At 42.4% G+C, this 22,452-nt stretch overlaps 1 protein-coding gene across 1 annotated transcript in view; it reads right to left on the bottom strand.

Moving 5' to 3' along the window:
- CHTF18 (chromosome transmission fidelity factor 18) overlaps positions 1–22,452 on the bottom strand; it is a 74,342-nt gene that overhangs the window by 42,415 nt on the left and 9,475 nt on the right. Inside the window, exons 6-16 of the mRNA XM_030212939.1 lie at positions 21,412–21,464; positions 17,389–17,542; positions 16,297–16,512; positions 16,027–16,124; positions 15,015–15,138; positions 14,190–14,335; positions 12,306–12,399; positions 8,364–8,462; positions 7,304–7,434; positions 2,827–2,992; positions 1,513–1,737 (exon numbers count right to left, since the gene is read on the bottom strand). Of these exons, the coding sequence (XP_030068799.1) occupies positions 1,513–1,737; positions 2,827–2,992; positions 7,304–7,434; positions 8,364–8,462; positions 12,306–12,399; positions 14,190–14,335; positions 15,015–15,138; positions 16,027–16,124; positions 16,297–16,512; positions 17,389–17,542; positions 21,412–21,464 (1,506 nt within the window). The remainder of the gene's footprint in view (positions 1–1,512; positions 1,738–2,826; positions 2,993–7,303; positions 7,435–8,363; positions 8,463–12,305; positions 12,400–14,189; positions 14,336–15,014; positions 15,139–16,026; positions 16,125–16,296; positions 16,513–17,388; positions 17,543–21,411; positions 21,465–22,452) is intronic.

Here is a 22,452-nt window from a genome sequence, read left to right as displayed (position 1 = left end):
GCATATCTAAAACTCTATCTAGCTTATGTTTAACTTTTTGGTCCGATTTTGTATGGTGTCACTTGTTCTGGATATCAATAAACAGATATTAAAAAAAAAAAAATCACAAAACACTAACTAGGCCTCAGGCATATTGGACTCTTTTTGCCATTTTGAGGTGGGTGATTTTGAGCTGTAATGAGTTAAAATGTGCTGATTAACAAACATCAGTACATTTTGATATTTTTTTTGCAAAACTCTACAATAACAAAAACTAAATTTGCATAAAATGCCTTTAATACGCATTAGTGTTCTATGATTATAGCACTTTCCAATCAATATTAGATCAATGAAGCAATGCCATAACTACTCTGCTAAATTAACATATATGAAAACTTATAAATGAACATTTATGAACTGTGGAGCAGCACAAAGAGAACTCTCTCAGCACTTTTGCTTTCTTGTCTCTGTAATAAAAAACAAATCAGTTCTGTGTTTACCAATCTTTCTATAGCTGTGACCCCAATTCACATAGCAACAGAAAGCATGTGACCCCAGGCAGTGCAGAACAATGACATCTTATGGAGCACCCACCCACCCAGGTTGTGACCTCAAATGTGGATTTTGCAACCCCATTTGGAGTCCCGACCCATATTTTAGGAGGCCCTCTATTATTCTTATTACTTCCACTTAATAACCTGTTCTTTTTGCCATGGACCTTAAAATGTGAAACAATGGAACAATCATAATACAAAGCAGGAATAACAATGCAAAATAAAAGAATCATACATAAATCACTAAATAAAAATAAGACTTACGCCTCATTCTAAACAAGATATTACAAAAAAAAAAAGCAAACCCAACTAAAGATGTTAACCCCTTAGTATAAGGGATGCATGTATAAAGTACAGCAACATATTACAAGACTGCTGATCAAAAAACACGTGTAGATTTCATTCTGAAATCTCTCGGCATAATTGCTACTCGAGAATACTTTGCACTTGCTTCAGTGCACAATAACCCAGCATCTAATAAAGAGGGAGGCCAAACCATCAACTGCATCAATGATCAATAACACTCTAGGAACCAATCTGTCAGACATACCGGAGGCCTCTCAGACAAAACCAGAATTAGCAAATAATTATGATTATTTTTTAAAGCAGTATGAGTTTTCTTTTTGCAAAAACATCGTTGGTATAAATGAGCATGAAGTACATATTTGTCTAAATCTCAAAGAATGTAAAATATTTTACATTATAAAAGGAAATAAACACATCAACCAACCCCATAGTTATAACACAGCTCTGTGTAAAACAGAAAAACTGGGTGTTCATCAACCATACAGCAGCTTATTTTAATGTTGTTCTATTTCTGTTCTCAAAAACAGGGCCACAACTCAGCTTAAATAGATTATTTCATTTCAAAACTTTGATTCACACCAACCCCCCACCACAACCTATTCCTCAATCTAAACCACTGGTAAACAAAAAAAACATTAACATACAGATTTTTCACATGGTTGACATCACCCACCTCAAAATGGCTGTTGGGATAGGAGATTCTGGGCACGTTAGAGGATGCAAAGAATAAGTGAAAAAGCACAGGTAGGAAGGGCAGATATCGCATCAGCTGAAAGTTCTGTCCATGTAAAACGGCCACATTCAGAATATCTGTGAATTCCAGCCAGTCCAGAGCCAGGCACACTGTGCCAAGACTAGGGTCCTTCACCTTCATGTTCAGGAAATTGTCATACAGACCCTGAGAATAACCATCACATATATTAACATCTTTCCTCTAGCTACAGGAAGTGACAGATCCAGGGTGATACAATTTACTTTATTCATCCAGTTAAAATTTGCATGGCAGCTCACTCACCAGCTGAACCTTCCTGCACACACTGGCCCTTACCGTGGAATCATAAATGGAGAGAGCAATTTTCAAAAGCCGCTGACCTTGGCTGCCTGAAAACTGTCACTCTTTATCCCAGCTAAAAGTAAGCACAGAGTTCCACCGACATTCTCGGGGGGGGGGGGGGGCTTAGGTCTGGGATGAAAAATAACATGCAAATCTGTGCATGTTATTTTCCGAGCAAAGAGTATCTATAACAAACCTGGTGAAAATGCTTGTGGATATTTTGCTAGCGATAGTACACGTGTATTTTCACTTCGAAAATCAGTGCAAAGACTACAGGACTTTAGAAATGTAGACAGTTAAAAAAAAAAAAACACCTGTATCGTTATACTAACCTCACAAAAATTATCCTGTTCATGCATCTCTGCTATATGCCTCCAACACAAATGCACAATACATAATGACAGCAAGATACAGTTAACACACGTATTAATAATTACTATTTATGTGTACAGCAGTTACACTTAACTTGGCAAATATACTAACAAACAAACAAAAAATGGGGAAACAAACTAGTATTACGATCAATATACTATAAAAAGTTTGTTTTATTACAGGGGTGGTAAAAAAAAAAATGGCCTGGCACATGCCCAATACATGCGCCTACACTACCGCAGACCATTTCTTACCGTGGCTTAAGTAAAAGGGCCCCTTAAAAATGTTACATTTGTACCCCGCACTTTCCCACTCACGGCAGGCTCAATGCGGCGGGCAATGGAGGGTTAAGTGACTTGCCCAGAGTCACAAGGAGCTGCCTGTGCCGGGAATCGAACTCAGTTCCCCAGGACCAAAGTCCACCATCCTAACCACTAGGCCACTCCTCCACCCTCCATTGCCCCAGGTCATTTGAAAGTCTTGGGTACTCATGAAGAAGTCTTCTCTCTCTGTTCTGGTCCCCTCCCCCCCCCCCCCTTTCACTAGCACAGACACAGATACCTGGGTGAGTTTCTCATACTCCCCCGTGGACGCTGTCACACGAAGAATATGGTGGAACCTCTGTGATACAGCACTCAGTGGGATCTGCCCCAGCACATTTAAGGCTTCATTTTCATCTCCTGATACAAAGTGATTTGGGAGGGACACGTCCTGACCAATCCGTTTCCTGCAAAAATACAGAAGAAACCAGTCTTCGCAAAAAAAAAAAAAAACAAAAAAAAAAACAGCAGTAGACAAAACAGCGAAGAGGACTAAAACAACAAAAAAATAATAAAAAATGTATATAAAAAAAACGACACTTCAAAAATATGAAGCCTAAAAATCTTTATTGACCATAAAAATAATGCAGAGTAAAGGAGGGTAGGACTCGACACAGCTGTGTTTCGGCCGGTGAGGCCTGCGTCAGGAGTCTTCTCACCATACAAAGTGTCTTACTCAAATTCTACATCAGATGAAAACAAGAGACGCCAATTCTAGTCTAGATTGTTCCGAGTGATATTGAGTAGCGCAAGTTCCCTGAAGAGACAACCGGAGATTTGGTTACAAAAACGTTCTCAGTACATTTTATCTACAATAAATATCAAAACATATAAATCACATATACACCATAACAATGCCTCAAGATATTACCCCATGTACTCCACTTCCCCGTACTCTCTCCCATTCAACAATCTACCCACAGATAAAAACTGTCTACCCCATCGCTCTCTTGATATTATTCGATCAGCGTAGTAATTCCCCAACGTCATATCCTTTAGTTTCTACGCCCCAAAGGTGATTGATCTGACTCTGGCTTCCTTAACTATTCACAATGTAACCCATAATCGTAATGTAACAAACTGTATTTCCATCATTTACAATGTATTGTAAGCCACACTGAGCCCGCAAATAGGTGGGAAAATGTGGGATACAAATGCAACTAAATAAATAAAATAAATACATCAATTAGAAACATCCGATGTAGAATTTGAGTAAGACACTTTGTATGGTGAGAAGACTCCTGACGCAGGCCTCACCGGCCAAAACACAGCTGTGTCGAGTCCTACCCTCCTTTACTCTGCATTATTTTTATGGTCAATAAAGATTTTTAGGTTTTATATTTTTGAAGTGTTGTCTTTTTTACATACATTTTTTATTATTTTGTTGTTTTTTTAGTCATCTTCGCTGTTTTGTCTACAATCCGCTTCCTGACAATCAAGGACGAGAAAGTCAGTCCCTAAGTGTGCAATGAAAGCCCTTTACTTTTATTTCCCTAGTGCACTTACAATGAAGATAAAAAAAAATCAGTCCATAACTTTTTAAAATTACAGTACTTAATATTTTAGATCTTAATTTACAAAGCACTTTTTCCCATAGATATTACTTAAAATCAACAAATAAAATGAACTATATTGCAAGTAAACTAATATAAAATAAAGATGCAAATGTCTGTGGATACTTTGTCCCATATATGCAAATGTAATAGGCAAATTGTGTTCTATTCTTAGAATAAATATAAGGAAAATGAATGTCCTCTACAAAGCTGAAACATGCCACCTGCTGGCATATGAATCAGGGAAGCAGACAGCCCTGTACAAACATGTGTTTGTGCCTAATAGAGAACCAAAAGGCAGCTTAAGCTGAATGCTGTATTTTTCAACGCTGTCGCCAGTTAAATTAGCCACGGATATTCTGTACTCAGCCATGTCCGGGCATCAGAAATGATGAATTAGTACTAATTTAAGCAGGGCTGGCTGCTGAAGATTATGTAAGTCCCAGACAATATTCAGCCAGGGCCCGCAGAACTTTTTAACCGTTCCCTCCTTCATATCACACCCCCCCCCCCCCCCCACCGGGGTCTGCCTGGGATCCCTGGTGGTCCAGTGGGGGCAGGAGGGGCATTGGGGAGCTCTGAAGGAGGGCAGCTATTTGGGGTACTGGATATTCACCCAGAGCCTGCATAGATTTTGAAGCTGTCCTAAATTCGCATGGATAGAAATGCGGCACTGCCTAGTTAGGTGCCACTGAATATAGGAGGCTGCCCCCCCCCCCCCCAAACAATTTAAGCAGACAGGAGCCTCTCCTGCTGCCTTATATTGCTTTGAATAATCGACCCAAACGTTTCCCATCTTTCCATCCGACTTGCTCGGAAATGAAAAGCTTCATCCTCTACTTTAAATTCAGGGCATCAGACTGAAAAGGAAAAAACAGGGTAGTGTATATTTTCTATAGATGGGGGCTATGTCATAAGTACAGTGGGGGAAATAAGTATTTGATCCCTTGCTGATTTTGTAAGTTTGCCCACTGACAAAGACATGAGCAGCCCATAATTGAAGGGTAGGTTATTGGTAACAGTGAGAGATAGCACATCACAAATTAAATCCGGAAAATCACATTGTGGAAAGTATATGAATTTATTTGCATTCTGCAGAGGGAAATAAGTATTTAATCCCTCTGGCAAACAAGACCTAATACTTGGTGGCAAAACCCTTGTTGGCAAGCACAGCGGTCAGACGTCTTCTGTAGTTGATGATGAGGTTTGCACACATGTCAGGAGGAATTTTGGTCCACTCCTCTTTGCAGATCATCTCTAAATCATTAAGAGTTCTGGGCTGTCGCTTGGCAACTCGCATCTTCAGCTCCCTCCATAAGTTTTCAATGGGATTAAGGTCTGGTGACTGGCTAGGCCACTCCATGACCCTAATGTGCTTCTTCCTGAGCCACTCCTTTGTTGCCTTGGCTGTATGTTTTGGGTCATTGTCGTGCTGGAAGACCCAGCCACGACCCATTTTTAAGGCCCTGGCGGAGGGAAGGAGGTTGTCACTCAGAATTGTACGGTACATGGCCCCATCCATTCTCCCATTGATGCGGTGAAGTAGTCCTGTGCCCTTAGCAGAGAAACACCCCCAAAACATAACATTTCCACCTCCATGCTTGACAGTGGGGACGGTGTTCTTTGGGTCATAGGCAGCATTTCTCTTCCTCCAAACACGGCGAGTTGAGTTCATGCCAAAGAGCTCAATTTTTGTCTCATCTGACCACAGCACCTTCTCCCAATCACTCTCGGCATCATCCAGGTGTTCACTGGCAAACTTCAGACGGGCCGTCACATGTGCCTTCCGGAGCAGGGGGACCTTGCGGGCACTGCAGGATTGCAATCCGTTATGTCGTAATGTGTTACCAATGGTTTTCGTGGTGACAGTGGTCCCAGCTGCCTTGAGATCATTGACAAGTTCCCCCCTTGTAGTTGTAGGCTGATTTCTAACCTTCCTCATGATCAAGGATACCCCACGAGGTGAGATTTTGCGTGGAGCCCCAGATCTTTGTCGATTGACAGTCATTTTGTACTTCTTCCATTTTCTTACTATGGCACCAACAGTTGTCTCCTTCTCGCCCAGCGTCTTACTGATGGTTTTGTAGCCCATTCCAGCCTTGTGCAGGTGTATGATCTTGTCCCTGACATCCTTAGACAGCTCCTTGCTCTTGGCCATTTTGTAGAGGTTAGAGTCTGACTGATTCACTGAGTCTGTGGACAGGTGTCTTTCATACAGGTGACCATTGCCGACAGCTGTCTGTCATGCAGGTAACGAGTTGATTTGGAGCATCTACCTGGTCTGTAGGGGCCAGATCTCTTACTGGTTGGTGGGGGATCAAATACTTATTTCCCTCTGCAGAATGCAAATAAATTCATATACTTTCCACAATGTGATTTTCCGGATTTAATTTGTGATGTGCTATCTCTCACTGTTACCAATAACCTACCCTTCAATTATGGGCTGCTCATGTCTTTGTCAGTGGGCAAACTTACAAAATCAGCAAGGGATCAAATACTTATTTCCCCCACTGTACATAAGTACATAAGTAGTGCCATACTGGGAAAGACCAAAGGTCCATCTAGCCCAGCATCCTGTCACCGACAGTGGCCAATCCAGGTCAAGGGCACCTGGCACGCTCCCCAAACGTAAAAACATTCCAGACAAGTTATACCTAAAAATGCGGAATTTTTCCAAGTCCATTTAATAGCGGTCTATGGACTTGTCCTTTAGGAATCTATCTAACCCCTTTTTAAACTCCGTCAAGCTAACTGCCCGTACCACGTTCTCCGGCAACGAATTCCAGAGTCTAATTACACGTTGGGTGAAGAAAAATTTTCTCCGATTCGTTTTAAATTTACCACACTGTAGCTTCAACTCATGCCCTCTAGTCCTAGTATTTTTGGATAGCGTGAACAGTCGCTTCACATCCACCCGATCCATTCCACTCATTATTTTATACACTTCTATCATATCTCCCCTCAGCCGTCTCTTCTCCAAGCTGAAAAGCCCTAGCCTTCTCAGCCTCTCTTCATAGGAAAGTCGTCCCATCCCCACTATCATTTTCGTCACCCTTCGCTGTACCTTTTCCAATTCTACTATATCTTTTTTGATGTCTCGAATATCTTTTGCCTGCACCCTTCACTTTCTCTGAATTCCTATGGGCAACATAAGCTTCTCTTTACCTTTGCAATTTGGGGAGTTGGAAGATTTCCTGCCAGACAGAGAACAGTCCTTTGTTATGGTCCTTTAAACCTATTTTCATCGTCTGAACCATTCTCGTGTTGAGCTCCTTCTTGCCTCGACCGTGCAAGAACTTCAATCACACACACACAAAAACAGAAAAACATTACAAGATAACGTAACAGTCCAGAACATTACAATACGTTCAGCTGCAAAGTCTAAACTTCTCTTAAGATGATTCAGTCCAGGAGTTTCCAAATCAGCTTATCAAATAACTCAAAAGATGGTTTCTACTGTCAAATAAGGCCTTACTTGTCACCTTTGTATGTTCTTACCTCCTTTCTCCAAGGTATTACAGGGTATAAAAAGTAGCAAATTTGCTTACCTGTGACAAGAGTTTTCGGTAAACGACAGGATTAATTAAGCACACAAGGGGATAAGGTCATCACACAGCCCAGTGCGGAAACAGCTCTTCCAGAATTCAGACCCAGTGAAAGGTTCTGAGGACGTATGGGCCTCCCTGCTCACAGCAGTCTCCTCAGTTTTGTTTTACATCTGTTTGATTGACAAGGCAGAAAAAAACCTAAATTGAAGGGACCAAGGAGACTACTATACATGAAAAGGGTCACACGTGCTCAACATTTCATTAGGTCCCAGCACAATGCGATGTTGTCACCCACTCCCTCTTGTGTGTCTGATCAATCCTGCTCGTCTATGGAAAACATTACCTGACACTACAGCAGCCAGTGAAAGGCACAAGATGGGAAGTTGTCTTGCAGCCAGACTTCATCCCCCTGAGCTCTAACCCCTGTGAAATGTTAAAGACCTGATGTACTAAGGCTGTTCTCCCCTCTCTTGTATCTGGCAATATGATATGCTACCTGAGGCATAGGAACCACACAGAGCTTACCAGGGACTCAATAGGAAAAAAATAATTTGAAAAGTTAAAAAAAAATTTTAAGTAAAAAGAAAAGAGAGAACTGTGGCTAAGAAATTTTTTCAGTGACCTTAAGTACCACATAGCTAGCATAAACTATCAAAGTGAATGAGGGTTTTCCACACCTGCAAAGTGTTTAAACATGATCTAATATCGTTTTCAGTTTTCTCACACAGAACCATCAGGGTACCTGCATCCACCTTCATGCCTTTCTTGGTAGAAATCTGGAGAGAAAAAAAGGAACATCAGGGCATCTGTACAATTTATAATACATTTTGAAAATGAGGTCTCTAGATCAGTGCTTCTCAACACACTCCTGGAGACACATTGAGCCAGTTGAGGATTCAGCTCTACCCCAATAAATATGTATGAAATAAATTTGCATACTATTGGAGAAAGGGGGAAATCCGCTTACTAGAAAAAGGGGAGTGTGGTAGCCGTGTTAGTCCACTCTTAAGGTTATCAATAGAAATCAAACAAAATAAAACATGGAAAAGAAAATAAGATGATACCTTTTTTATTGGACATAACTTAATACATTTCTTGATTAGCTTTCGAAGGTCGCCCTTCTTCGTCAGATCGGAAATAAGCAAATGTGCTAGCTGACAGTGTATATAAGTGAAAACATTCAAGCATTACTATGACAGTAAAATAGATACCATTGGAGATTCTACATGGAATGTTGCTACTATTGGAGATTCTACGTGGAATGTTGCTACTATTGGAGATTCTACGTGGAATGTTGCTACTATTGGAGATTCTACATGGAATGTTGCTATTCCACTAGCAACATTCCATGTAGAAGGCTGCGCAGCCTTCTGTTTCTGTGAGTCTGACGTCCTGCACGTACGTGCAGGACATCAGACTCACAGAAGCAAAAGCCTGCGCGGCCACATTGGTGATCTACAAGGGCCGACTTCTACATGGAATGTTGCTAGTGGAATAGCAACATTCCATGTAGAATCTATAGAAATCAAACAAAATAAAACATGGAAAAGAAAATAAGATGATACCTTTTTTATTGGACATAACTTAATACATTTCTTGATTAGCTTTCGAAGGTCGCCCTTCTTCCTCAGATCGGAAATAAGCAAATGTGCTAGCTGACAGTGTATATAAGTGAAAACATTCAAGCATTACTATGACAGTAAAATAGATACCATTGGAGATTCTACATGGAATGTTGCTACTATTGGAGATTCTACGTGGAATGTTGCTACTATTGGAGATTCTACATGGAATGTTGCTATTCCACTAGCAACATTCCATGTAGAAGGCTGCGCAGGCTTCTGTTTCTGTGAGTCTGACGTCCTGCACGTATGTGCAGGACGTCAGACTCGCAGAAGCCTGCGCGGCCACATTGGTGATCTACAAGGGCCGACTTCTACATGGAATGTTGCTAGTGGAATAGCAACATTCCATGTAGAATCTATAGAAATCAAACCAAATAAAACATGGAAAAGAAAATAAGATGATACCTTTTTTATTGGACATAACTTAATACATTTCTTGATTAGCTTTCGAAGGTTGCCCTTCTTTGTCAGATCGGAAATAAGCAAATGTGCTAGCATTAGAAAAATAGAAAAAACAGAAAAAGGGGGAAAACCCTCTATGAATAACTTCAGCATTCTTGCTGTTTGTCACCTTTCTGAGGTCTCTTCCCCCCCTTTGGCTACGTTTTTTATAATTTGCACACTGCAAGTTTAGATTCGCTATTACAGTACTGTTGTATCATACTATTGGAGACCCATTGCTTATAAATTTATCTCATGCTTATTCACTACGATAATCCTTTGTATCTGAATTCATGGAAAAGTCTGCTAGTGATGTCAAATTATTCTGCAGTTAGTTCTATGAGAAATAGCTTTGTATGGTTTCATCACGAAGTCTCTGAACCCAGAGGACAGTGAAGAGAAAATATGCTAGATTTAGGAGAATAACCCTAAAATAAGACACCTTACATACAGTTTGCTACTATAGAGCACTAGATTCTATGCAGATTCTATGAAAGTTCTCTTGTCACCTTTTAAGGTTAAATTTGGTCCTGCTTGCTAATATTTGTTCATCGAGTTCTACCAGACGAATCCAGATTCGATAGGTTACTGCCATCAACCAGCAGCAAAGAAGAGAGAACAAAGCCTTCTGAGCCCTGCCCTATATAGGACACCATGTAGCACCAGCTCCTCATCATTACGGTACTATAACTAAAGCAAGATAGAAGATCTCTCCAAGTCTCTTAAGAAGAGAGGGGAATCCATGGTTTCAACTAAACATCCATAAACTTGAAATTAATTAATTCTGGGTATTTTTCTTCCTGGAAGTGTGTTCTGTCTCCATTTGCTGGCAGGAGAGCATAACCTATATGCGGTTGGACTGGTCTAGTGGAGGATATGGAATGCACAATTAGAACAGCAAGGTAAAACTTGGAAAAAAGTAATAAGGTGAAATTTATTCTTACCTGTTAATTTCCTTTCCTTGAGTCTTTCTAAAGCAGTAGGCTATGTCCCCCGACCAGCAGATGGTGATAGAGAAAAACACAAGAGTTTCCAGTGACAATCCCTGTATAAGAGGTGTGTCAGTGGTGCAGCCCAAATTAAGAACAATCATTGAGAAAAATACCCTGTAGGGAACTAACCAAATCCTCAAGAGGAGACAAATATTAACACTAAATTCAGGATCAAGTTACTTAGAGGAGGTGCAGTCCTGTTCCACAGATTTGACTCAGAGGTCCCAACATACAATCTTCCAGGGCAAGACCTTTGACTGGACTAGCAAAACTCAAGGAAAGGAAATTAACAGGCAAGAATAAAATTTCACCCTCCTTTTCATCCAGCTAAACCAGTGGGATATACCAAAGCTGTATGCGGAAGGAAGACAAGGCTCCCTGCACAACTGCCTTGCCAAAACGTTCAAAAGCTCTGGGATACCTCGGCGGAAGCTGGTAGCTGCTACAGAACTGTCCTTGCCACACAGCTGCCACAAATGGAAGCCTGGACAATTAGGGCCATGGAGCCAAACAATTACTTGAAAAGCATCTTAATATTCCTGTCATGGGAATTCTTGAGCACAGAGCCCCCTTCCATCAGAATGGTCGTCTTCTTAGTCACTGCAGTGAACTCAACCAGCATTCTGTGGGATAGTGACCCCCAATTCTATCATGACTGCAACAAAATAAAACCCAACAACAACAAAAAAAAAACCCACATCTGAGGTGATCAGGTCCAGGTGGGGGCTGCTTCAGGACCATCCCACTGGGAGCTACCAACTCCAGGTACTGAACAGAGGCCTTAGCAATCACCCCCTTACCCTACAATCTGGGCAGGGAACACTCAAGGCTGCTGATAGCTGCCACACCCTCTTTGCAGGAAAGGGCAGCACCCCTGGAGCCCACTGCACTCACCACTGTGCTGGGACCACCCCCTCCAAAATCAGGACAGACCCGGCTGGTTCTCAGATATGGAGCTCTCCTCCAAAATAAACACACCTGATGCTCTGCCCCCTTTTTTTTGGTAATAACTTTACTAGGCTACAGCCCTAGTCAAATAACAGTTGGCTCAATTCCCTCCCCCCCCCCAGACTCCAGATAGCAAAAGTGTGTTTGGGGGGGGGGGAGGAATAGGAATCTCATAGGGTCTGTGCCAACCTGCTCAATGGAGCACAAGCCCACAGACGAGGACTCTAAGAAGGGGGGGCATAGCTGCAGTAAATACATAAGTATTGCCATACTGGGAAAGAACAAAGGTCCATCGAGCCCAGCATCCTGTTTCCAACAGTGGCCAATCCAGATCACAAATACCTGGCAAGATCCCAAAAAGCTCAATATATTTTATGCTGCTTATCCCAGAAATAGCAGTGGATTTTCCCCAAGTCAAATTAATAATGGTCTATGGACAAAAATGTTTTAGACAATACAGGGACACCAATGATATAAGTAAATCGAACTTTACTCCAAGTATTTGAATTAACTTTATTTATAAATACTTTTATGACAATTTTGTTTAAAAGGGTTATCAAAAGCCAAAAAATTAGTATAACATAGAACTCTAAAGTAACCAATATACACTGACCTCATATAGCCTCTGAACCAGCCTTGATGGCAGTGTCTGTGGAAAACGGAGGACGAAGGCCTGTTGCCTCAGCTGTCTTAGTGCTGGTACGTACCTACGCAAAACAAGAAAGTTTTACAAAGAAGAAACTACTTCTCTCTTGTTAATTCAAAAAGGTGGAGGAGTGTTTGGTTTGTTTTACTTTTCTCAAGTCTGTGTTGCCAGGAATTCTGTGCCGATGCAGGTGAGTTTTCCTCAACAGAAAAATGTTTTAAAATTTTAGTTCTTAATTTGTTGTATGTTGCTTGTTTTATGGATGGTATAATACATTTTTGTTGTTCCCATTTTGAGGTTAATTATGGGAAGCATCACCTCAAGTGATTAACAAAAATAAAAACCCAAATTGATTCTTTAAAAAATCTAAATGAAGCTTTTGTCTGATAGGATGTTCAAGCAACGCATCTAGTAATCCCTGAAGACGTAACACTGGATTTCATTCTCATCTCATGAAGACCCATTTATGTCTTACAGGTCTGTGCCCTGAAAATGGCAAGGACAAATCAAGATCAGGTATACATATGAACCATCACTTTATACCACATGTAACAAGTTTTTTGGGGGCAGACTGGATGGACCGCACAGTTCTTTATCTGCCGCCATCTACAATATTACCTAGGTGATAGTCAAAAGCACTGCAAATTGCTCTGTACAAAGCTGCAAGCTCCTCCAGCTGGGCTTTCACACAACAGTCTCAGGCCCAGATGCACTAAATGTTTTTCATCGTTAAATGAGCCCTCAAGGAAGAATTTCCTATCCTTTTCATGCACTAAAGCCCGACGACAGTAGCAGCTAACGAAAACTGAATGCAGATGAGCAATTCTTCTACAAATCCCATTGAAATGACATGCACTAACCTTTTCCGATTCGTTTAACGCAGGAGAACACCGTGAAATCTAACGAGAGTCTGTACCTCTCGTTAGGGCTGTCTGTCTGCTAGAAGTTTACAAAATCCAATTAAAAAAATAACTGGGGGGGGGGGGGGGGGGGGGGGGGCCGAAAACGCATCAGGGGCGTCCTTTATTGACGCCCCAGGTCGCCGCTGCTCCCCTCTCCCTCAGCACCAAAAAAGAAAAAAAAAAAAAAAAAAGGATCAGGAGGGGGCAAAGGCACTCGTCATGAGCGTCCCGTATGGACTCCTTGCCCCCCCCCCCCCCGCACGAAAAATGACGTAGTTTACCTACGTCAGAGGAGGGCAGGCCCAGGAAGAAAGAAGGGACGTCTGAGGAGGCCTTCTGACTCGCCGATCAGCTGTTCTTGCCCGTGCAGCAGAGGTGAGAGGCGCTGCACGGGCCGGTAAGGCAAAGGGGGGGGGGGGGGGTCGTTGGAGGGGAGGGAGCGGCAGCCACGACCAAAGGGGGGGCGGGGCACGGGACCGGAGCATGGCAGGAGGGCGGAGCTAGTGTGGGAGAATACACAGGAAGGAGGAGGGCCGGCCCGGGGCTGGGGCTGCTAAAATTGGAGTTTTTTTTGTGCGCGGGGGGGGGGGGGGGGGGGGGGGGGGGGAGGGAGGCGTCCATACAGGACGCTCATGACGAGTGCCTTTGCCCCCTCCCGAAACACACGTGTTTGTGGTTTTTTTTTTTGTTTTGACAGCTGGGCCTTTGTGGCATGTGCAGAGCAGCCAGCATAACGCTTGGGCTACTCTGCGCATGCTTTAGGCGCTGATTAACGACGGGTTTAATGATTCTGTGATACATCCTACTTTGCAATACCGATCCGAACATTTCTGGAGTGTTTTTGTAGTGCATTCCTCGTTTTTTTAAAAAATCGTTAAGCACTTTTACGATTCTTATTTTTTAACGTTTGGTTGATGCATCTGGGCCTCATTTAATGAAAAATACTAACTGATCATTGCATATGCAAATGATTGGTCGCAGTAAAAGTCCACCTTCCTTCTTTTTCTTCTTCACACCTCCTCCGGGTTCAGCTTGTGGCTCAGTCTCTTTGCCATCCTTGCGATTGACTAAAGTCAGCAGCATGTTAATAGTAACCTGGGAGGCAGGAGGAAAGAAAATACTGAATGAAACTAATTAAATCTCAGTAACAGTTTATTTATTTTAATCTCCATAACCAAGATAGAACTACTCATCAACTAGTGAGTCTGCCTGCTCTACTTTTGAGATCATACATTCACTTTGATTCACTTTAAAAAGACAGAGAAGTTCCACCTTCAAGCTAAAAATTTAACAGATTACAAACCAATCACATCAAGTTACAGCAGATGGTGTGAATACTGGCAGCTAATGTAGATCATTCCTTTGGTGCAGTGACAGTGCTACTTCATGGGGAGTCACCGGAGAGACATAGTAACATAGTAGATGACGGCAGAAAAAGACCTGCACGGTCCATTCAGTCTGCCCAACAAGATAACTCATATTTGCTGCTTTTTGTGTATACCCTACTTTGATTTGTACCTGTGCTCTTCAGGGAACAGACCGTATAAGTCTGCCCAGCACTATCCCCTCCTCCCAACCACCGGCTCTGGCACAGACCGTACAAGTCTGTCCAGCACTATCCCCGCCTCCCAACCACCAGTCCTGCTGCCACACCGAGACATACTTGTGCCTCTCATCCAGATCTCGAAGTGACTGTTACTGTAAGTCACAAGGGATACTGTGAAATGTTAACTTCTAAGTCAACAAATGCCTCCTTCTCAAGGCAGGAACTTACAGTGGGGGCTCCATCTATTTCATCAATGATCAGGCAGTTGGGCCGCTCATTTACTCCCAGAACAGACTTCATCTGAGTTGCAGCTTCAATCCGGGTCTTGAAGACATCAGGGCTGCGATCGTCGCTGTAACAAAACAAAGGATTTGCTCAGACTTGTGCATAACAGTGCGGCCCCAATTGATTTGGCTCATCAGTATTCAGAAAACAGCTTTGCTCTTTCAAAAGCAATTTTAGAAGATTTTGACTACTGATGAAGAAACATGTGGATTAATATTTAGATTCTTTGAGAACAGCAACACAAAAAAAAGACTCGAGAGACATAGCATACAGACCCCAGAATGGACCAGGGGTTTCCGGGAACATATGCTCTCTATTTTATTTATTACATTTGTATCCCACATTTTCCCACATATTTGCAGGCTCAATGTGGCTTACATAATACCGTAAAGGCATTCGCCAAGACCGGTAGGGGACAAGTACAAAAGATGTTATAATGGGATAGGGAAGATAAAATTCAGTCAAGTTGGGTTAGGGTAGAAGGGTTTGATAATGTCCAATACGATCTTTGATGGTGAAGTGTTGCAGGGTTGAGGCATTTAAGTTGGGTCATTCGGGTATGCCTTTCCAAATAGATGAGTCTTCAATAATTTTCTGAATTTTATGTGATCGTATGTTGTTTTCACCATTTTTGGCAGTTTGTTCCACAGACGTGTGCTTATGTAAGAGAAGTTGGACGCATGGATAGTCTTGTATTTTAACCCTTTACAATTTGGGTAGTGGAGATTCAGGTAAGACCGTGAAGAACTGGTACTATTTCTGATTGGGAGATTGATCAGGTCGACCATATAACCTGGGACATCACCGTAGATAATCTTATGGACCAAGGTGCAGATTTTGAAAGTGATACGTTCTTTGATAGGAAGCCAATGCAATTGGCTCACACCATTAGGGATTACGAGCTGGCCAGCATTCCAGCTGCATTTGGGGAAAAAAGATCTTAACACCAATTCACCTGGCATTCATTTCAACCACGTTATACCCAGCATGTTTTGTGATAACATGTGCCAACGTGGTCTTGCCTAGCCCAGGAGGCCCACACAGCAACGCAACCTGCAGGGAGCAGAAAGGCAACATCAGACATGTGAAAAGCTGAAAACGCAATTAACAGGCATGTAATGAGCTAACAGCAGAAAGGTTAAAGAAATTACAGTGCATCATCTGGAGTACTGTGCCTTCCACGTGTGAGGGTGTTTCCAGGGACATGGAAGGAAAAAGTACCAACCTTATACTTGGGTCTCTTGTGCTGATCCAGTTCAGCCTCCAGAATCTCCTCCGTGATCTGCTCTTTGCTCTTCCACTTGCTCTGCTTTTCCTTTTGTTGATGTTTTAATGAAGGACGGGTTTCCGTGTTTTCCTTTGGTTTCCTTGCCGTCTTTTCCTTCCCAAACACCACAAGATCCCACAGCTTCAGCCATTTCAAAAGGCAGCGGTTTGTGTACTGGACGCAAAGCAAAGAAAGCAACGGGGAGCGTTAAAGCCCAAGTCGATTCTTTAAACTGATGGTTAGAGAAAAATATCTAGGACAACCAGAAAACTAACACACAAATAAGATTCCTCAACACTGAAGGATTTTTATTTAAATCAGATCCATACTGTGGGTCAGAACACATTACATGATCAAGTTAAATAAAAAACTTTGACAAGACTAGAATCCCGATTTTGTCTGCAGTACTTAGATCTGATATTGTTCATATCTACAGACCAAAGAACTTGTTTTTAAAATCCTGCTGTTTCCTCAGGGAACTTTAAAGTCATTGATTTTTATTCTGAGGAAGATCTGATTAGCAGTTTTTTTTTAATGTTTGTTTGTTTTTTTAATCAAGGGTTTATCAGGAATGAGCAGCAACCCCTTGGTCCTCATCTGTAACCTTCCCCTAAGCTGCAAGTACTATATCAACTGCTTGGATTTACTCTGGCCCTTCTATCTACTAAATCCGAATACCAGTTTGAATTCATTAGTGAAAATATTAAAAGAAAATTTTAAGCAAAATATTGTCACTTTATGAGGCTCTGATTACAGCAGGTGGCTTCTTTTTATGCGACACTCCTCGGGAGTTTCTATGAAGGGTGGGGGGAATAAAAGCTAAATAAATGAAATGAAAAAGAAAAGCCATGATTCCTGTCTTGGTTACAATTAGCACCCGGAGTAACATCCTCTTACAGAAGAAAATTAAGAGTCGCTCAAGCAGGTACTTTCTCTCTAAGGATTTATGAAAATGTGTCCCGTCACTAGCTGTACAGAATCAATAACAGAGGACAGGGATTGGGCCCAGCTTGTGCCATAAGCAGTCACATGACACTGAGGCTAGCTTACATCATCACTGAGCAGCTCCGTGTAGTGTTTAGGGGTGAAGTGGTCAACCCAAAGACAGTGAGATGCTGATTCGTCGTCATTTTCTTCTTCATCTTCTGCATCCTCTGTGGGGTTTGGTTCGCTTCCAGGCTCCTCCAACCCACCACGAATATGGCTGCAACATATCCATCAGAAACCTGATGTCAGTAAATGTGGGCTCAAAGCACAGATGGCAAATAAGGAACCTGACATACATTTGTGTAACAGTAGTCAACAAGTCACCTGACTGTATTATTACGGCACATTTGTCCAGTGGGTCTTTAAACCTAAGGTTTCAGCAATATAATTTAAAGAAACTAAATCCTTTTTCCATCTTAAATAGACACACCATGTACTTACACCTTTAACAAATTCCACAGCTTCTACCTTCATCTCTGGATGGAATTTAAAACCCAGGTACTGACCTCTGAACTTCTGGGTTGTCTATTTCCTGTTCCCTTCCTCTTGGTGCAAATAATTCCCAGTGCTTTACTTTTAAACTACGCCTCACATATTTGAGTGCCAGTTGCCAATCTTCCATTCTTCTCAGAGGTAAGAAAACCTCCAAACAGATCTGGTTTTCAGAACAAAAATTTGTTTACCGACCAACCAGGTTCTTAGACAAAAGTAACAGTGGAAAAGGATAGCGATAGCCTCCCTAATTTCTGATAACATTTCTACATCTGTCTGTTCATTCTGGCCAGGTGGTAGACTCCTAACAAACTGGGGAACATAATATTGACTGGGTAAATGTAACATCAGGTAAAATTCCTTGATGACATCGAGGACTGCTTTATGGAGCAGCTGGTTCAGGCACCAGCTGGAGGGGGAACAATTTTAGACCTAGTCCTCAGTGCAGCGCATGATCTGGTGCAGGAGGTAATGGTGCTGGGGCCGCTTGATAACAGTGATCATAATATGATCAGATTTGATATAAACTCTGGAGTAAGTACACACAGGAAATCCAATGTGTTAGCATTTAAGTTTCAAAAAGGAGACTATGATAAAATGAGAACGGGTAAGAAAAAAATCAAACAAACAAACCCTTAAATGAGCACCTGCAAAGGTCAAAAATTTACATCAGGAGGGGATGCTGTACAAAAAAAACAAAAAAAACAATTCTGGCAACCAGAATTGAATGCAATACTCAAGATGAGGTTGCACCATGGAGCAATACAGAGGCATTATAATACTCTTGGTCTTATTTTGTGTCTCTTTCCTAATAATTCCCAGCATCCTGTTTGCTTTTTTGGCCGCTGCCACACACTGGGCAGAAGATTTCAGCGTACTGTCTACAATGACACCTAGATCTTTTTCTTGAGTGCTGACTACTAAAGGTGGACACTAAGCATCAGGTAACTATGATTAAGATTATTCTTCCCAATGTGCATCACTTTGCATTTGTCCACATTACATTTAATCTGCCATTTGGATGCCCAGTCTTCCAGTTTCCTATGCCCCTTCCTGCAATTCTTCCCAATCTGCATGTGTTTTGAAAACTTTGAATAGTTTTGCGTCATCTGCAAATTTAGTCACCTCACTTGTTCCGATTTAGAACACAAAAATAGCCATTCTGGGTCAGACCAGTGGTCCATCTAGCCCAGCATCCTGCTTCCAACAGTGGCCAACCCAGTACACAAGTACCTGACAGAAACCCAATTAGTAGCAACATTCCATGCTACCAGTTCCAGGCCAAGCAGTGGCTTCCCCAGGTCTATCTCAATAACAGACTATGGACTTTTCCTCCAGGAACTTGTCCAAACCTTTTTTTTTTTTAAACCAGATCATTTATAAATATGTTAAATAGCACCAGTCCCAATACAGATCCCTGTGGCACTCCACTATCCTCCTCCATTGAGAAAAAGCGTAGTTTGAAACAACATGCTACCTGTTCATTGGATCATGTGGTTTATTGTGTAGTATGCCTGTGTTCAGTTTTATATGGGGCAGACACCGCTTAGAATTTTCTACTATGAATTAGGAATTGGTTGTTGGACAGAAAGCAGAGGGTAGGGTTAAATGGCCATTTTCCATCAACTGGATTATCAAAAGATGTCAATTGCAACGTAATGGCACAAGTGTTACATCTACCACAAGGATAGCGTCTAACATCTTCCACACTTTGTCGTCATCAGCTACAGCCGAGCAAAGGACACAATTCCTTTAAGTTCTTTCCACTACTAAAGGCTACTCAAATCTGCATTATAAAACACTAGATGAACTGAAAGCCCATGCTAATTTCTCTTATAAATCTTTGTCAAAAGAACAGGCTGTGTTATGTAAGATACACATTGCTTTAATGTCAGTCAACTTTGCACTATTAGGGTGTAACAATAATGCCCTATCATCATATTTAGAGCATTTAAATGCAGTATGTATAATATGATGTGGACATATCCCCTCTGTAACAAACTGTTCGTCAACAATTTTACTTGAACTTTAAAATCAGTCTCATCAGAAACCAGTCTGCCTCTCTGCCTGGACCTGCTGTTAGGAATGCATAACCCACACCGGAACTCTCGTCCATGCTCTCATTACCTCTCGCCTTGACTACTGCAACTTACTCCTCACTGGCCTCCCACTTAGCCATCTATCCCCCCTTCAATCTGTTTAGAACTCTGCTGCACATCTCATATTCCGCCAGAACCGATATACTCATATCACCCCTCTCCTTAGGTCACTTCACTGGCTTCCGATCAGATACCGCATTCAATTCAAGCTTCTCCTTCTTACCTACAAATGCACTCAGTCTGCTACCCCTCATTACCTTTCTACCCTCATCTCCCCATACGTTCCCGCCCGTAACCTCCGTTCACAGGACAAATCCCTCCTCTCTGTACCCTTCTCCACCACCGCCAACTCTAGGCTCCGCTCATTCTGCCTCGCCTGACCCTATGCTTGGAACAACCTTCCTGAGCCCTTACGCCAAGCCCCCTCCCTGTCCATCTTCAAGTCTTTGCTTAAAACCCACCTCTTCAATGCTGCATTCAGCACCTAACTCTTACCTTTCACTAAATCCAGACTGCCCCAATTTGACTGCCCCTATCAGACTGTCCGTTCACTTGTCTCTTAGATTGTAAGCTCCTTGAGCAGGGACCATCCCTCTATGTTAAATTGTACAGCGCTGCGTAACCCTAGTAGCGCTATAGAAATGTTAAGTAGTAGTATTAGTAGCAAGTCCAGAATGTTCAGGAGGAACAGATAAAAGAGTTTTAACAGCAATGTAAATGAATAATATGAAGTTTTCTTAAAAAGAGAGATGGTCTATCATAGTAACATAGTAGATGACGGCAGAAAAAGACCTGCACGGTTCATCCAGTCTGCCCAAGAAGATAAATTCATATGTGCTACTTTTTTTATTTGTACTGTCCTCTTCAGTGCACAGACCGTATAAGTCTGGCCAGCCCTATCCCCGCCTCCCAACCACCAACCCCGCCTCCCAACCACCAGCTCTGGCACAGACCGTATAAGTCTGCCCAGCACTATCCCTGCCACCCACCACCGGCTCTGGCACAGACCGTATAAGTCTGCCCAGCACTATCCCCGCCTCACAACCACCAACCCTGCCTCCCAACCACCAGCTCTGGCACAGACCGTATAAGTCTGCCCAGCACTATCCCTGCCACCCACCACCGGCTCTGGCACAGACCGTATAAGTCTGCCCAGCACTATCCCCGCCGCCCACCACCGGCTCTGGCACAGACCGTATAAGTCTGCCCAGCACTATCCCCGCCGCCCAACTACCAGCCCCGGCACAGACCGTATAAGTCTGCCCAGCACTAGTCCCGCCTCCCAACCACCAGCCCCAGCACAGACCGTATATGTCTGCCCACACTAGCCCCGCCTCCCAACCACCAGCTCTGCCACCCATTCTAGGTTAAGCTCCTGAGGATCCCTTTCTTCTATCAAACCTCAATAAAGAAAAACTACCAAGAGTGAAATAAATAAATATAGCATATAACAAGCATACTGGGTATGTTGCTGAGTTAGTGTCCAAGGACCCACCTGTTTAAGAAGTCTGTCAGTCGCTGGGATTCTTCTAAAACCTGCTTACGACGCTGAAAGAAAGAGACCAACTATTATTACAAGGATCCCAATTCCCAGAATTGCCAACTGTTATTACCGGTTTACTGACTTTCCCGGGAATTTCGTTTCTCTCTTTATAGTCCCAGTTTGGCATGATAATTTGGTGCAACCAACCACCTCCAACAGTGAGCACAGCAGCCACCAGAGGGAGGTTAGGCAACTGCAATAGGTTTCAACAACTTACCAACAAAACAGTTTCTTATCTGAGGCCAACGCACACAAATCCAATGACCCACCTGCAGCCCAGCATCAACATACCATTGTACAACTCTAAAATGTAAACAGAGGCACATTTTGGATTTTGACTAGACGTCTTTGGTATTTATGCTGCTTTGATGGGCTATTTCCTGAATGGCAGTTAATACAAATTTTAGAAATAAATTAAAATTCTCACCTTTCCAACTCCGAGCTCAGGCATGCACTGACCTGCCCCAAAGAACTCTCAATCTAAGTTTGCACCTGAGGCAATAGAGAATGAAGTGATTTGCCCGAGGTTACTAAGAAACTTGGGATTTGAACCCTGGGCTCTCAGACTACTGCTCTAACCACTGGCCTACATCACACAAGTGGAGGAGTGGCCTAGTGGTTAGGGTGGTGGACTTTGGTCTTGAGGAACTGAGTTCGATTCCCACTTCAGGCACAGGCAGCTCCTTGTGACTCTGGGCAAGTCACTTAACCCTCCATTGCCCCATGTAAACCGCACTGAGCCTGCCATGAGTGGGAAAGTACGGGGTACAAATGTAACAAAAATAAAAATGTGCTAACCAGGGTCCGACCACAACCAATAAATTAGTCAAGGAACCTCGCACAAATTTCATATTTCAACGGGATAACAATGCATTTCTAACTATATAAGTTTAAGTTACAGTTCTAGCTATTTATATAAATAGGCTGCATTTGTACTATGAACTTAGTGCTCTAATTCTTAACATAGTAACACAGTAGATAATGGCAGAAAAA

The sequence above is a fragment of the Microcaecilia unicolor genome, chromosome 8 (genome assembly GCF_901765095.1).
Source record: "Microcaecilia unicolor chromosome 8, aMicUni1.1, whole genome shotgun sequence".
Taxonomy (NCBI): domain Eukaryota; kingdom Metazoa; phylum Chordata; class Amphibia; order Gymnophiona; family Siphonopidae; genus Microcaecilia; species Microcaecilia unicolor.
The sequence above is the reverse complement of the archived record's forward strand: the minus strand, read 5'-3'. Positions and strand labels throughout refer to the sequence as shown.